General features: G+C 55.7%; 1 protein-coding gene across 1 annotated transcript; it reads right to left on the reverse strand.

The window, feature by feature from the left end:
* Positions 1–1147: 1147 nt before the first annotated feature.
* TFR2 (transferrin receptor 2) lies at positions 1148–14707 on the reverse strand. The gene is made up of 18 exons (XM_042972178.1): positions 14640–14707; positions 14146–14395; positions 13848–14034; positions 9870–10010; positions 9658–9769; positions 9429–9551; positions 8939–9055; positions 8668–8807; positions 8163–8326; positions 7032–7151; positions 6423–6505; positions 6278–6341; positions 6112–6179; positions 5949–6025; positions 5783–5867; positions 5467–5694; positions 4963–5103; positions 1148–1901 (listed from the first exon to the last, which is right to left on the reverse strand). The coding sequence occupies exons 1-18, from the start codon at positions 14670–14672 to the stop codon at positions 1617–1619; spliced, it is 2418 nt and encodes an 805-aa protein (XP_042828112.1). The 5' UTR covers positions 14673–14707; the 3' UTR covers positions 1148–1616.
* Between the last annotated feature and the right edge of the window lie 1236 nt (positions 14708–15943).

Raw genomic sequence — 15943 nt, forward strand, 5'->3', positions numbered from 1 at the left:
CAGGCTCCTGAGAACCCACCAAGTCAGGCTCAGGGGGCGTAAGAGGGGGGAAGTTTCATCCTGGAACCCAGAGCCTGGGGCATCGCAAGCTGTACACTAAGAGGCCTTTACTCCCCAGTGTCCTGAGGCGCAGGGTAGGACCTGTCCACATCAAGAGAGGACCGAGTAGCCCAGACACAGGCCCTAGTATTTATGCAGCTGCCCTTGAGTGAGGGCCAGGGCTGCCGCCACCTGAGATGTGATTAAGGGTAAAGTGGTGCAGGCAGCATTTACACTTCCCTGCCCTCCTGCAGCTTCTACCTTGTTGGACAAAACTGACCAAAGGGGACCCATGTGGAGAGGTCCCAGGGTGGGTCAGTCTAACAGGTGTGTGTGTGTGTGACCCCTGCAGTCTCCCAGGGCCCTGTTCTCAGGAGGCCCCATGTTTGGGGGCTAATGCTCTGTGGTCACCACCTTGAAATTCTTAATTGGTTTTACCTTTGAATTTATGTTTTGGATCTACGGCCATGCCACCTTGAACGCGCCCTATCTCGTCTGAATTTATGTTTTTGGAAGGACAGTCTGATGGGACAATGGTGAATGTGTGGGGGTCCTGCCGCCCCTGGTCGTGTTCTTACCTGCCAGCTCCCTGCCCCCACCCAGAGACAACTGGTACCCTCCTTTCCCAGCAGGGGCCTGGCCCCAGGCACAGGAAAGTTCCAGGTCATGGTCAGGGTCTGGCAAGTGCGCCATCCGTACCAAGGTGTGGAGCAGAGCCCCAGTGCCTATGGGGATCTGCCCCAGGGTATTTCCGTCTGAAGATCCGGACATTAAATAGCAAATTAAAATCCACCATACAGGTTGAAAGACTGTAGGAAAGAAAAAGGTTTGTTCATACCTTTTGAACAAGAGGCCCTGAAAATAATGTATCCATCCCTGGTCTCTGGAGAAGCTACAGAGCCAGCTCTCCACCCACGATGGTCTTTGGAGAAGGGCCCTCCTTATTTCCTTAGGCAGCATCCTTACTTCCTCAGGTAACAGAACAAAGTTTTCCCCATGGAGACAGCATTCCTGTTTGCATCCTCTTTGGCCCCTCTGCCCAACCCTTCCCTGTCTCAAGGGAGGGAGGATTGGGTGGAGTGAGGGTGAGGAAGAAGCATAAAAGTGCTTATAAACAACAGATGCCACCAGGTGGTTTATTAAGGTCCAAACCCCAGCCCCTCCCACCACAGACCACCTGTTGGCTATAGGCTATGGTTCCAGTCATTCTCCCACTAAGAGGACTGGTCATGTCCCAGGACCTAGGAAACCTTCCCGAGTGGTCTCTAGGTGTGGGGGCCCCTTTCCCGCAGGGTAAAGGGCTGTGATGAGGGAGCGGATGCGGCTCTCTGATTAGCTGACAGTAATGCCGGCCCATTGTGGAAGTCACTCCTCACCTACTCCTACATTTCAGGGCCAGGGGTGTGGGTGTCTGCGCAGGCATCTCAGCTGGGCCCTTTGCAAGGACGGGAAAGGCTAATGAGAAACCGGTCAGCAGTGAGAGGTGGCACTAGGCACCTCTATCACCTAGAAGTCGCTCAAGCGGGAGAGCAGGAGCTCTCGGCAGGGGCATATGCTCGCCCTGCCCACCGCGGACCTCAGAAGTTGTTATCGATGTTCCAGACGTCCCCGCTAAGTGCGTTGGCTGCCCCCTGCAGCGTCCAGGTGAGCAGGGCCAGCTGGCGTCGGAAGCGGCTCTCCTGGAAGCCCAGGCCGGGAGCCACCCGGGAGGAGGCAGCCCTAGGGTCTCCGGAACCGTGGGAGCGCAACAGTCGCACGTGGTCGAGCAGCGCGTCCAGCGTGTGGTCTCCGTGGCCCAAGAAAATGTGGCGGAACGGGGAGTCGGCCGGCGACACGTACTGAGACAGGAAGTAGAACTCCACCTGCGCCGAGAAGGGGTCGTGTCGGGTGGGGGTTCCGCCTGAGCGCGGGGCCGGACACGCGTAGCGAACATTGCTGAGCAGCTTCTCGAAGTCCCACCTCCCTTTGTCTACCCAATCGGGGGTAGCCATTCTTTGACGTCACCAGCAGCCGAGTAGGCAGCGTCCTCCTACTGTGTTTTAGATTCTATCCCATTCTATCCCTCTGGCCTCCAAGCCCGCATCTATGCCCTCCCAGTCTTCCGTCTTCACTCATTCACTTACCCGGCTAAAGCCTCAAATAACAGTCTATGGTCCTGCTGTTCCTCACTCTCCTACACCCCAGTCATTCCCCCTCACCGCCGCCAACGTCCACATACCAGCGTCAAAGGTCAAGGGGACAGGCTAGTGCTAATGAAGTGCCTGACTCTGTCCTCCCTCTGTGACTCAGATGCTGATCATCTTTCTTGAGATGGCCTCACTCCCCGCCCAGTTCTCCCACCTTTCTTCCAGCCTCTCTGGGTTCCTTCTGCTCCCACGTATGGGCAGGCCCAAGGCTGGACCCCCACCCTCTGCTCCTCTCCTTACCTACAATCCGGTGTTCTTCAAGCCTGGCTGCTTATTAGAATCACCATCGCGTGGGTGCCACCCCAACAAAATTGGAATCTCTGTGGGTGGTCTCACACGCTCACATCTTTTCAAGCCCTCCATCTTTCACTGGAAGGGCTCCTCCATGCCCCTGACTGCAGTCACGACCTCATGGGGATAATTGCCAAGTCTACTTGACAAAAATCATCCACTGAAATCCTGGCCTCCACCCTTCTGGACCTCCCCACCAGGTAGGGGGCACCTGGACACAGCCTCACACACATGAGCACCAACTTCTTCTAAAACCTGACCCTTGCACCCACAATCCCTCGTGAGTGCCAGGGTCTCCCCAGTGCCAGCCTCTCAGCCCGGAAGGTGTGTTCATGTGAATGGGGTGAGCTCAGACTGCCTGGTTTCTGATTTTGGCTCCACCACTTACTGCGATCTTGGATAAGTTATTGTACAGTACTAGCAACCTCACGAGATTTGGGGGGTCCTGTGAGGGAAAATGCAGTAAAGCCCTAGCACATGGCAGCCCTCGAGAAATGGCAGCTGCTATCATTTTCCCCCTCCTCTTCCCTTAACACCCCGTCTGTCCATTTTCCTTCCAAATGTCTCCCATCATTCCAGTCCCCTCACCCACAGGTGGTATTTACTACCACTCTCATCCAGAGCTCAGCCATCACTCCATTCATTCCCTTTTCACCATGGACGGTCTGGCCAAATCCTTCCTAAAACTCTGTTCTGCCCCCACCACCTCCCTGTTCAAACACCTCCCTAATTTCCTTGATGCCCAGACCCTAAAAATTCAAACTTCTTTTCCTGGCATTCAAGGCTCCCTTGATAGGTGATCTCTCTCCCACAGTTTGGTGCTCCTCTCCCCTCTGCTTCTCCACAGACTTCTGTTCAGGTTCTGCTGGTCCATGCCCTGCTCCCAAGGACAACCAGGCCTATCTCACTGCCATACCCTTACTCTGGATGTCTCTACTCTGAATGTCTTTTCTCTGCACCAACCCACGTTCTGTTTGTTCCTCTAGACGAACCTCACAGTCTAAAGCAGGGGTTAGCAAACTTTTTCTAAAAAAAGCCAGGTAGCAAATATTTTCGGCTCTGCAGGCCATATTGTTTCTGTTGCAAACACTCAACTTTGCCACCATAGCTAGTACAAAAGCAGCCATAGAGAATATGAAAAATCAATGTGCATGGCTGTGTTTCCATAAAACTTTATTTGCAAAACAGGCAGCAGGCCAAGTTTGGCCCACTGGCTATAGTTTACCAACCCCTGGTCTAGAGCAACAGAGTTCCCTGGGTCTGACCCAGCCATGTTGCTGGTTCTGAAGTTCTGAATCTTTTACTCTCCAGCCCTGAGTCTGAATCATGCCCCTAGCATATAGGTGCCCTTCATTCCCTGGGGGGGGGGGGGGGGGGGAGGGGGGGCATGTGGCAACTTGGGGGAGTGGGGTGGGTGAGGGGAGTAGCATCTTTTTGTGTTCCCGGAGTCTGGCACAGCAGGGATTAAAGCAAGATCTGTGAATGAGAATGAACCATGCGTGTCTCAGTGGAAGGGGCAAAGGGAAGGGGAGATGGAGAGGTCAGGAAGTAGGGGAATAAGAGAGGAAACTGAAGAGAGAGAAGGATGAGAGGGATCAGGAGAAAAGAGCAAGGATGAAAGAGCAAGAGGGATGGGTTTGCGAACAGAAACAAGGGGTAAGTGGTGCCAAGGGAAACAGGCAGGGTCACAGGAGGGAAAAACAAATGGAAGACATGTCCCAAAACCAAGGTCCTGCATACAGTCCGGGTTCCCTGTCCACACCACACTCAAGGAGGATGGTCCTGCTTAGAATTTTGCCCTGTAGACTTTTTCCCATGCCCACGGCCCCTACTTATCCCATTTCCCGAAATCAAAGCGCTGAGTTCTTGGGAATAAATAAATGGAAGAAAGTGGAGAGGTTGGAACAGGAGACAGAGCGTGAGTTGGGAAGTATTCAAAATGAAGTGGGAGGAATTGGCCAAGGAATCAGATCCTGTAGAACTTTACGTGACACTTCCCCCAGGCAGCTTCTCTGGGTTTCACCTATCTTATTACCAGAGGGAAGAGAGCTCTCCTTGCTCTGAATTTCTTAAGCCTTTGCCCCTCCTGGCCATAAGCTTGTGCCTCTTGTACTGTGGACGATCGTGGACATGCTTTTTCTCTCCAGAGGAGAGGAGAGGGAGGCAGTGAAGGGCTCAGCGCAAGGCAGAGGAGTCCCAGTTCTGCCACGCCGTCTGCCACGCGTCTGGCCCTCCCTGTCCGTTTCATCACTTTGCGGGGCCTGTCTCAGTGGTCGCTCCAGCCTGGCCGGTCTGTGAGCGCTGTCAGTCCAGGCCTGGGAGCGCCCGGAAGACAGGGACGGAGCAAAGGCGGAAACAGGGGAGAGGAGCACAGTGCGAATGGGTCCTCGGAAGGGTGGCTCCAGGCCTTCAGGGAAAGGGAGAGGGCGCGGGGGCGGGGCCTCACCCGCATGATGCGCACGTTGTACATGCGCATCAGCCGCTCATCGCTCTCCTCTGAGCTGTAGATCTCCTTTCGCAGCTTCTCAGCTGCCCGGATGTAGTCCCCCCGCGCCGAGTACACCCACTGGAGGGTCAGCCCGCGGGCCTGAGGATGGAGACGCAGGCTGGGGCCGGACGCAGGGGCCAGGACCCCAGCCTAGGGTGGGGGTCCAGGTGCTGGGGAATGGGGCTGAGACCCTGGGGCTGGCAGGACTAGGGGGTATAGTGGAACAGAATAGTGGGAGAGGGAAGAAGATCTGGGCCTTCCCTCTGGTTGGGAGGGTATGAGTTGGGTCCTAAGGGGTCTAGGGGTCTAGGGCAGGAGTAAAAGGACCAGGTTGTCAGAGGGGACTAGACCCTAAGGATTGTGGGGAAGAGGGGCCACACCCCTGGAATGGGCAGCACTTTGGGGGGATATAGCGCCCCCCCCCCATCCCCAGAAGCCAGGAGCAGGGTTGGTATCTTGGACCTTGAGGTCCCCAGAGAACTCGTTGAGGCTGCCGATGTGCTTGAGGACCACGTCCCCGTAGCGGCCGAAGTCCAGAGGCAGCAGGTGATCGTGGCTGAGCCTGATGAGGAGTTGCCCAGCGAGCTGGGCCACAGCCTGGGCCACCGCGGGCAGGCGGCCCCTCAGGACCCTGTGTAGGTTCTCGTATGTGTCATCCTTCGTGTGCAGGAACGGGTACGCCTGGCCATCCTGCGGGGACAGGGTGCACGCTGGCACAGGGTCATTGTACAGGCAGGCTGAGGGGATGCTGCTCTGGGACAGGGCCAGGAAGTCTCACCTCCATGAAAGAGAACTCAACGGCAGGGACCCCCGCAAAGGCCGTGAAGGAATAGGCACTGCTGTCCATGGGCAGTGGCTGGATCCTGAGAGTGGGCAGGTTGGAGTGCTCTGTGGGTTTGGCTCCCCCCACAAGTTGCCCTCCCTTGCTCCTCACCCCAACTTACACCTCAGCATCCCAGCTGTGATTGTTGAACATCACCTGCTCATAGAGGGTCTGCCCACTGTGGTTAGGAGAGTCCACCTGGAGGCAGGGTAGGGGGCACCGGTCAGGTCAGGCCCTGGCCACCACCAGCTTCCCTTCATCCCCTGCTCCTGGCCAGCTCTTGCCTGCTTCAGGATGTTCTCTATGAGGCTGATCAGAAGGGGGCTGGTCTTGGCCTGGAACTTGTCATCTCCTGCAGAGAGGGAGGAGAAGGGATGCCAGGCTCAAGGCTTGGCCCTGAGGGCAGGGTGTACCAGAGGGGGCCCAGCTGGTCACACTACCCCCACTCACCCAGCACTGCATTGTCCAGGCTCACATAGACTACAGCTTTGAGGTGCAGCACGCTGAGGTAGCCCTGTGGGTGAGGGATATGAGGTTTAACCCCCCCCCCCACCTCTTCCCACTGCCTGACTCCCTGTCCTGGACCCCACATTACCTCTAGCCACTCTGTGGAGCCCACGCTCCCAAAGTCCCCTCCGTCCCAGCTGATGAAGAGAAGGCTCCTGCGAGGCCGGAAGCCTGGAAGCAGAGTGGGTTGGGAGCATGGGCTCAGCTGAAGACCAAGCAGAGACGCCATCATTGCCTTCCTCTGTCCTACTTCCCTGGGGTCTCTCCTTTCCTCCCGTCCAGCCCCCAGCCCAGCCCACCTCCCCTGGTCTGCCCTGACTCAACTATAACAGTGATGGAGATGGCTTTCGTATGGAGTCTCCTGCTTAATGCTTCACTCAGACCAAGGACTATTATTACAGTTGACTCTTAAACATGGGTTTGAACTGCTTGGGTCCACTTACATGCAGATTTTCAACGGAGCGGAGGGGTCTGCACCCCTAACCCTGGCATTGCTACAGGGTCAACTCTACTTTCATGTTTAGATGAGGAAATGGAGGTAAAGTGACTTGCCCAGGGCCATGCAGCTGGGACATGGAGAAGCCAGGTTTGGCCCAGGTCTGAGTGGCCACTCTCTAGCCTGTGCTCCTGACTGCCTCTCTGCCCTGTCCTGGCTCAGGCCACAGCCCCAGCTACCCGGCCCAGGCCTTGACCTTACCATTGCTCACCATGGAGGAAAAGGTTCGCACCAGCTCCAGCAGTATGGCCGTCCCCACAGCAGACTTGGCCGCTCCTGGGCCCCACGCATCCCTCTGCGCCCCAATGACAACATAGTGATCTGCAGGAGGGGAGGTTTGGGGTCTATGTCCTTATACTGGCAGTACCCAGAAAGCACCTGGGAGGGTGTGTCACAGGGCCTCAGCCCTCACCATTTCTTAGGCCTCTCAGTCTCCACTGCCCAGCCCTGCCATCCCTGCTGTCCCTAAAGTGACAGCACCTCTTCTGCTTGGCCCTGCCTGGATGGCCTGCTCCTTCAGCAGGGTGCTTGGAGTCATTCTGGATTCCATCACCTCCCTGGTCAGCCATGTCCTGCTGTTTGACAAGTCCTGACGGGTCTTCCTCCTCTACCCCTCTACCCCAACCATCCCCCCCCAACCCCGGTTTCTCATCTGAGCTGCCATCACAGGCTTCCCTGTGTCTCTCCTCAGTGTTTGTAGATATCACACTCTTCAGCTCAAGAACCCACTTTGATTCGGGGGCACCTGGCTGACTCAGTCAGTTGAGCATCTGACTTCAGCTCAGATTGTGATCTCATGGTTCATAGGTTCGAGCCTTGCGTCAGGCTCTCTGTTATCAAGGTGGAGCCTGCTTCTTCTGTCCCCCTCTCTCTCTGCACCTTCCCCGCTCATGCTCACTCTTTTTCTCTCTCTCTGTCTCAAAACTAAACATTAAAAATAAAAAAAGAACCCACTTAGATTCCTACTGCTATCTGCATCTAGTTAGGCTCAAAATGTTCGTCTGTCTAACCTGAACTCCTTTTTATGCTATGACATCACCCAAAGCACACTTGCTCACCTCCTGTGCTAGGGAACTCACTACTGTGCAGAACTGCCCATCCTGTCTCTGGACAGATTTGACCATGGGGTCTACTCATTGCCACCCTCCTTGGTCCCAGATCAGCCTCAATTTGCCAGCCTCCCACCCTGCTAACTCCTGCTGCCCCCTCCCCTGGGCACCACCCCTGCCCACTCCCCCAGGGCCTCCTGCTCCAGCCCCATTTCTAGTCCAGGTTCATGAGCAATGGCTCCCCTCCTGCAGGCTGTGGGTGATGCTGGGCAAGCTAGCACACCTGGCTCTGAGCGGCCCTCGATGCAGCCAAAGATGTTGCTGATGGGGGTAGAGACCCTGTGGTTGTTGACCCCTAGATGCAAGCCTGGCCCAGGGCCCAGGCGATAAGGGGACACTGGGAGGTGCCCCTGCCATTCCTGGGGGGCCACAGGGCCTTGGAGTTTCCTGGAGAGGGGTCGGGCAGAAAGGGTTGGAAGTGGCAGAGAGGCCCAGGCTATAGAAGAGCCCAGAGCTCCCCCTGCGCTCTTTCCCTCCCACCCTCTGGTTCCAGCTCGACTTCTGCAATGTGCCTCCTGCCTTGGACAGTTGTGCAGGTTAGGTCCTCAAAGGTGCCCAGAGGAAGTGGGTGTGATATCCAGCTGGAGTTCCACTCACTGGATGGCAGGCACTGGCATGAGGCTCTGCCCACCCAGAAGATTCATCTTTTTCTAGTTCACCCCAAAAGACTTTACAAACTAGCTCCCTCTCCCTTCCTCCTCCCCTCTTGGCCCCCACACGCCCCTCACCTCAGCAGGAGGGAGGCAATGTCCGCACTGATGGGCTGGGCTGGGATGTTAGGGAGGCCTGAGGACTGGACTGGAGGGAACTGGGTTTGATTAAAGGAAGGGAAGCCAGGCGTGTAGGGGTCCCCGGTTCCCAGGTGCACCTGTGAGGAAGGGGGTGTCCACGCTGAAACTGTGAGCTGGGCTCCCAGGAGTAGCTTACCAGCATCATCCTAGACAAAGAGGTACAGTCTTGGGACCCCAGGAATCCACCACTGGCTGCCCCCAGACTCACATGTCCATACACAGCCCTGTGGCTGGACAGGCCGAGCTTGTGTGGGTCCTGGGAGAAGTCTGCGGAATCAGGGTATATGAGCACTCCTCGGGCCCCAAAGTCCTGGGCACTGGCCACCTGGGGATGGGACATGGGTAAAAGGCTCCTTCTCCCAGAGAAAACCGATTTATAAGGGCAGGAGAAGCAAGTAAAAGTAAAGTGGCACTGCCTCTGCTCTGCTATTATGAACCCAGAGAGGCTGTGGGCACCCCCCACCACCCTCATCTTTCCACCTTCGCACAGCAAACCTCACCTTGCTCCACATTCTTCCCTGCTTGTTCCCCATCCCAACCTCCCGATTTTGTTCCCCGCCAACACTTTCTTACCCGCTTGGTTCTTTTCCTCTTCTGACAGCCTCCTAGAGGCTCCCCATCTGCTGCTGTCCTATCTTCGCTTTCCCCAGCCCTGCGCCCTCCGCGCTCCACTCCATCCCCCATCCAGGGACCCTCACCTTCTGGGCAAAACTGATCTCCCCCAGGCGCACCAGCAGGAGGCGCCCCGCCGGCTCCACGCCCCGGGCCCGCAGGTCCTGCAGGTCCTCTGGGCGCCCGTAGTGGGCGTACACCAGCTCTCCCTGGGAATGAGAAGGGCTGTGAGGCGCTGTCTCCCCGTCCCTCCTCCGCCACCCGGGAGGGGACGCTCGCTGCCCCCGTCCTGGGGGCGGGACAGGGGGCGCTCACCGTGGCGTTGCCCGTGGCGCTGTAGGGACAGTAGACATCGTGGTCCTCCAGCTGCAGGGGCTCCCCGAGCTTCCCAGCCGCCTCCACCCAATGCAGGGTATTGGGATGAGCCCTGAGGAGCGGAGGTGGTAAGCGCCCCCCGCGCGCCCCCCGCGCGCCCCCCCGCGCGCCCCCCCCGCGCGCCCCCCCGCGCGCCCCCCCCGCGCACTCACGGGTCCGGGAACTGCAGCCCCACGTAGTGCGTATCCATCCAGACGTGGTCCAGCTTTTGGCCCAAGAGCGCCACGCGGATGTCCTGAGCCAGGGCCGCCATGCCGGCCGAACCAGCCACCCTTTTCCGAAGGCTGGTTTGCCTGAGCGGGAAGAGGTGGGATTGGGGCGTGGAAGGGGAAGAAGGGGACTTCTGGACGCCTGGAGGAGAGGGAGGGAGGGGGACTGATGCCAGAGACGTGGGGTCGCCCTGGGGCCTGGGGAGTGACGGACTCTCAAGTCTCTCCCTGACTCGACCATTACCATCCATCCCATTACCACCGGGCTGCCAGCCAGCGTCTCTAAGGCCTCCTTCCTCCTTAGCTTTCTTGGTATCTTGTCCACCATCTCTTAGGTTATTACTGGCTCAATCCAAACTTCCCGATTTACTGCCTTTCCACACATACGCATACTGTCCTGTGCTTTGCCCCACATATGAAAAACACTTTTCTTCCAAAGGGCTAACTGGGCGGATGTGGCCCTCCATCTCCCCCACCCTCCACCTGAGTCTCACAGAGCTATCTTAACATCGTGGTTCCAGGTGTCATAGTGGGGCCCCTTGTCTTGGAGACCTCACCCTGTCGTCTTCCATAGTCACCACCTAACTAGTGAGCCTGTTGTCGCCTGAGCTTCAGGCATGGCCTCCCTGACAACAGGCTTCACCTGCACCCTCTCCAAGGTGGACAGACTCCTCTCTCCTCAGCATCATCATTGAGTACCCCTCTACCTTTTGCCTTGGCAGAAACCCAGCTGTCGCCTGAGACGCCGGGTTCCTATGGGGCTCTGGTTCTTCTACCACCTGCACTTGCAGTGGAGGCAGGCCCCTGGCTCCACGGTTGGAATTTCTGGCCATTACTGCTCTGGGAGAACTCTCTTCCTTTGAAGCCTGGAGCATCCAGCTCTCCCACGCTCTGCCCCTCTTTCAGACAATCGGTCACTTGTCCCCTTTCATCAAGGACTTTGGTATCTGGCATATCATTTTCATCTCCACTAAGGAACTCCACCAAGTTTCTGCCCTACTTCAAAATCCACATGCAGGGTCACCTTAGTCTCAGCCTGCACCCTCTGAGCTCTCGCGAGGACCACTGCACTCCATGGTCTAAGTGGTTTTCTCAAGACCATTCCTGCCTCCCACTCCACCCCCATCCAGGATCTCAAGTATTTGTTTGAAACTGCATCCATCAGTGCGTTCGTAAAATAGATGATGCAGAACAGTAAATTAGATGTACACGCTGCAATATATAGACCTTGAAAACATGGTGTTAAATTAAAAGAAAAATTTATCAAATTAAAAACACGCTAGAGAGACACTAGAGAGAGCTGTATCTGAGTAGTGGGTCTTGGAGTGACTTTTTTTTTTTTTTACATTCCTCTTTATATTTTTCCACATGGCTTAACTTTAAAAACAATGAACATAGAGGATGTTATGCAAACATTAAATGTTTTGAAAATTCTACCTATCCATGTAGCACATTCCATATATGACAAAGCTATGTGTGTATTTAAAGGCGCACATCAAACACATCAGATGAGGTGCTTCTGGGTGAGGAGACGAGGGAGGAGGGCTCAGAGTTAGGGAGGGAAATTAAATAAGAAAATCCTTTGCTGAGGACACTGAACTACTGCCCCAGGAGTATCATGAACTCTGTTCTTTGCACCAACCTTAAAAAACAAAAACAAAAACAAAAACAAAAAAAAACAAAAACAAAAAAAACAAAACCACTAAAAGCTCCCCCTACATCTGATCATGATACTCTGTTGTTTCAAATTCTTCATTTCTCCCTCTTTCCTCTTAAAATCCAAAGCAGTTTGGGTAGCCATTAAGGCCTTATATGACCTGAGCCATATCCACCTTGACACCGAACCCCCCCTGGCCACAGGTCAAAATTCAAGCCCTGTGATGTGCCATTAAAGACTTTTCTGGGTCTGTCCTATCTGGACCCCTCTGTACTCATTCAGACAGTCACATGGACCTTCGTTCACTTCCTCCAATAGGCCACCATTCTCACCCCAGGCCCTCTGCACCTGCTGTTCTCTGGCCTAAAATGCTTTTCCACCTTCTCTTGGCCTGGTGAACAACTCACCCCTTGGGGTCAGCTCCTCACTTCCTTAAGGAAGCCTTCCCTGACCCCCACTCTAAGTCAGATCTCCCTGGTCATAGTCATTGCAATGATCCTAGTAACAAATACATAGTCAGGAATGTGATTATTAGTTCAGTATTGATTTCCCCCAATAGACTGAAAGCTCCATAAGGACAAGGTCCAGACTTTTGTTCTCTGCTCTATCGCCTCCACCTACTACTTAGCCTAGCACTTGCCACACGGTAGGTGTTCAAAAATATTTGGTGGACAAATGAATGAATGACCTCGTCAATGTCACTGCCAGTTCAGCCATTTACTTCCCTGGTCACACCCACACTGCTTTTGTCATTACCCAGAATTCCGTCTCCAGAATATTTATCCACTGAGGATTTACTGAACACTAACTAAATGCCAGGCACTGTGTTAAGTGTTGGAGATGTCAGAATAAATAGGACACAATTTATCAGACAAATGTTAAAAGTTCCAATATCCCACTCTCTGACTAGAGCTTTCCAGGTTCCAGCTTGCTCCCTGACCCTCACTATACCTGCTCTTCAACCACATTGAGTACTCCAGACTGTCCGATTTCTCCAAGCCTCTCTGCAGCTTTCCCTTCCTTCTCCATTCACCCTGGAGTCATGCATCACTTCATCGCTCGCTCCCCCTCACTGCCACCCTCTTGCCCTCCCCACCCTCTGATGACATCCACAGTGCCACACCTCACCCTGCAACCTGGCAAACCACCTGTTCAGTCTGTACCCAGCCGACCGAGTGTTGCCCAAGAAAATAAGAAGCCCTGGGGCGCCTGGGTGGCTCAGTTGGTTAGGCATCTGACTCTCGATTTCAGCTCAGGTCATGATCTCACTGTTTGTGGGATCGAGCCCTTAGTCCAGCTCTGTGGTGACAGCCCAGAGCCTGCTTGGGATTCTCTCCCTCTCTCTCTGCCCCTCCCCTGCACTCTCTCTCTCTCTCTCTCTCTCTCTCTCTCTCTCTCTCAATAAATAAATAAACATTAAAAAAAATAAAAAGTTATCTGGAGTCTACAGCAAAGTTCATACTCCATAACAAAGTAATATAAAAACATTCCTGTGAGAATCAGGAAATAGGCATATCTCCAGTCATCATTACCTAAATTCACATCCTCTAATGCGATAAGCAATGAAAAAAGACAGAAAAGGTATAGACATTGAGAAAGAGGCTATACATCTCTCACTAGCTATAGCTTATATGATTTTCTACTTAGAAAACCCAGGAGAATCCACTGAAACCACTATTCCTGACCAAAGAGAGGGCTATTGGAGGCCTGACCTCTGAACCTAAATGGGCAGCTCCTTCCCAATAGGGAAAGTGACCTCAGCAAAACAAGAGAAACACTGGCCTGCTTGGGCTGAGCTTCGGGCCTGCGTGGTCTGTGTCTGGATGGGATCTCTCACAAATTAGACGGAAGGTCCATGCTCACAAATGCATTTGCGTGCTCATTTTTTCAGATTCCTTAAAATGTCCCTTCTCAGAAACCCCCAGAGCTTCCCACAGCCACAGGTCAAAATCCAAGCCCTGTGATGTGGCACGCAGGACTTTTCTGGGTCTGTCCCGCCTCCTGTCTGGATACTGGACCCTTCTGCTCTCACTCAGACAGTCAGCTCCCACATCTCCTAAGGGTGCCATCCTCAGAGCCAGAGCCCCTCTGCAACCTTATCTCTGGGATGCCCCCCCCCTCCCCTCAGCTCCAAGTGCCTGACATCCTTCCCAGGACCACTCCCAGGGAGGCCAGGGAGGCAAGTGGAAGGCCTCAGAAGGGGCCCCACACCAGAGTCCTGGGCAGAGGGAAGGAGGCTGAGTTCCGGCAAGGCTGACCCTTACCTGATTGTGTCCTCCAGGCGCCCCTCCCCCAGGAACCTCAGGAACATGGCCTGGAGGTCGCTCCAGTACAAGGTGCCCTGGTGGGAGTCTGGGCCCGGCTCATAGTTTATGTCCTCGCTGACCACCAACACGTCATCCCCGCATGCCTGGCAGGACCCTCGGAAGGCCACATAGCCCAGAAGGAAAGCTGGGGGATGGCAAGATGGAGATGCCCTTGTACCCCCCTCTGGATTCCAGAAATCCACCCCCAACCCAGGCCCTTCACTGACGGGGGAATGGGGTAGGGGATGACTCTCACCCCCAGTGAAGATCAGCAGGGTTGTCAGGACCAGGTAGGGGGCAGCCCTTCGTCCTGTTGCTGCCCAGAGTCCGAGGTTCTGCTTCCCTGCTCTGGAGCCCAGGTCAGGGCCCCTCAGCTCCATAGGGCAGAAGTGGATGGGTGGCTCAGCCCCCTCCTCCCCGTCTTCCTCTTCCTCCTCCAGGCGCCACTGCTGGGTGCCCTCCACGCGCTTGTAGATGGTCTGAGAGGGTCGTGGGGACAGCCTTTGCTGCGCAGGGCACGGTGGGCATGAGATTGGGAGAAGAGGCGTGGGGGATAGGCTAGGATCTGGCAATAACAGTCAGTGACTATGGGGTGCCAGAGGAGCACAAGGCAGGGGAAAGGGTCCTGAGAGGCAAGCTGCAGGGGAAAGATGGAGGTGGGGAGAGGAGGGGCCAGCTTTGGGGTTTGGGAGGGGGCTGAAGGACCTAGAGAGAAGGCCTAACGTGTCCCCCAACCCCACTCGGTCTTACCGTTCTGTGAAGTAGACCCCAAAGCCGCTCCATGCTCGTGCCCCCTCCTGAGCCTTGCCGGCTGTTCCCCCAACAGTGATAAACCGTTTGTGGGAGCCCCAAGAGGGCCCCTTATCAGCCCTGGCAGGCAGCCTGAGCCTAGGCCGTTCTTGTCCCCCCCCCCCCAAAGGGTGGGGGCACAGTCCTGGCCTCAGTCCAGCCTTCCAGATATGAACCCCCAGCCCAGGCCAGAGGACAAGGGGCTGTGCCCTCCCCTGCCAATCCCTCCACAGTCCCACTTCCGCCCCCTTCCTGCAAAACAATCATTTTTTTTTTACCTTGGGGCAGACTTTGGCCTCCTAGTTCCCATCAGGGGTGGGGGAAGGGGACTGATGGCTGGGGAGGGCAAAGATAAGGATGCCCTCTCCTGCTTCCACCCCTCCCAGTGTCCTTGGGGACCCCTTCCTAAGCTCCCCACTATGAAAACCTCACCCCCTCTCAAGTCATCTGGCTTGCAGGCCCACCAGTGAGTGCCCAGCCAGTCCCTGTAACACATTAGGCTTGGCTGGGGTGATCCTAAGCTGAAGTTGCCTAAGTGGTGTGACCTGGGGATTGGTCTGGCCATGTGAATGCCTATCTCATTGGAATCAGGCTGAAAAGTGGGTCTCGGGCTCCTGCTAACTTCTGAGGATAGAGGGGCATGGGTGGGAGCATATGGTCAAGTAGGACCAGAGAGTGCTCCATGTGGGGGTTCTCCTGGATCTGTGAGTCAAGGCCCACCAGGCATTGGTGGCAAGTGTCCTGGTCAAGGCCTGGGCAGAACTGGGTGATCTTCCACAAGTCATGGTCTTCTCTGGGCACCTGCGTCTCTTTGGTGACCGGAAGACATGACTTCTACCTCTTTGGGGTCTGGGCACCCCTGGAACACATCACGGGCACAAACTGCTAAGTTTTACCCACAATTTCACGCATGGGATGCAGGTCCTCAAGCCCTACCGAGGATCCCAAGTAGCTCTGGAATAGAAGTGCTCAGGGGCCTCGTGTCGGGTCTCCCTTGGGAAACCTCAGCTCTTACCCAAATTGGGAGAGAGGCTCAGAGCTGCTGGGGCGCACCAGTGCCCCAGTCTCCGCCCCATTCTTGCCACCGCCAAGAGCCCGGAGAAGGAAGACGAGGCGCAGCCGGCTCACCTGAGCTGCAGGTCCGGGGGGCTTAGGCACCGCCTCCCACCTGAGGCCCGAAACCCCGCCCACCTAGGGCCCGCCCCAGCCCCGCCCCCCTGGCGAGCCCTCCGCTCCGCCCCTCCCCTGCCGCGGGGTCTAGTCTC

The sequence above is a fragment of the Panthera tigris genome, chromosome E3 (assembly GCF_018350195.1).
Source record: "Panthera tigris isolate Pti1 chromosome E3, P.tigris_Pti1_mat1.1, whole genome shotgun sequence".
In the NCBI taxonomy this organism is placed as follows: Eukaryota; Metazoa; Chordata; class Mammalia; order Carnivora; family Felidae; genus Panthera; species Panthera tigris.

Bases quoted from the DNA above. Each gene is read 5' to 3' on its own strand.
- TFR2 (XM_042972178.1), bottom strand. From the start codon at position 14,672: ATGGAGCGGCTTTGGGGTCTACTTCACAGAACG. The intron at 9,770-9,869 runs GTGAGTGCGCGG...TCCGCTCCTCAG, and splicing joins GGGCTGCAGTTCCCGGACCC to GGCTCATCCCAATACCCTGC. The intron at 5,104-5,466 runs GTCCAAGATACC...CTCCATCCTCAG, and splicing joins AGTTCTCTGGGGACCTCAAG to GCCCGCGGGCTGACCCTCCA.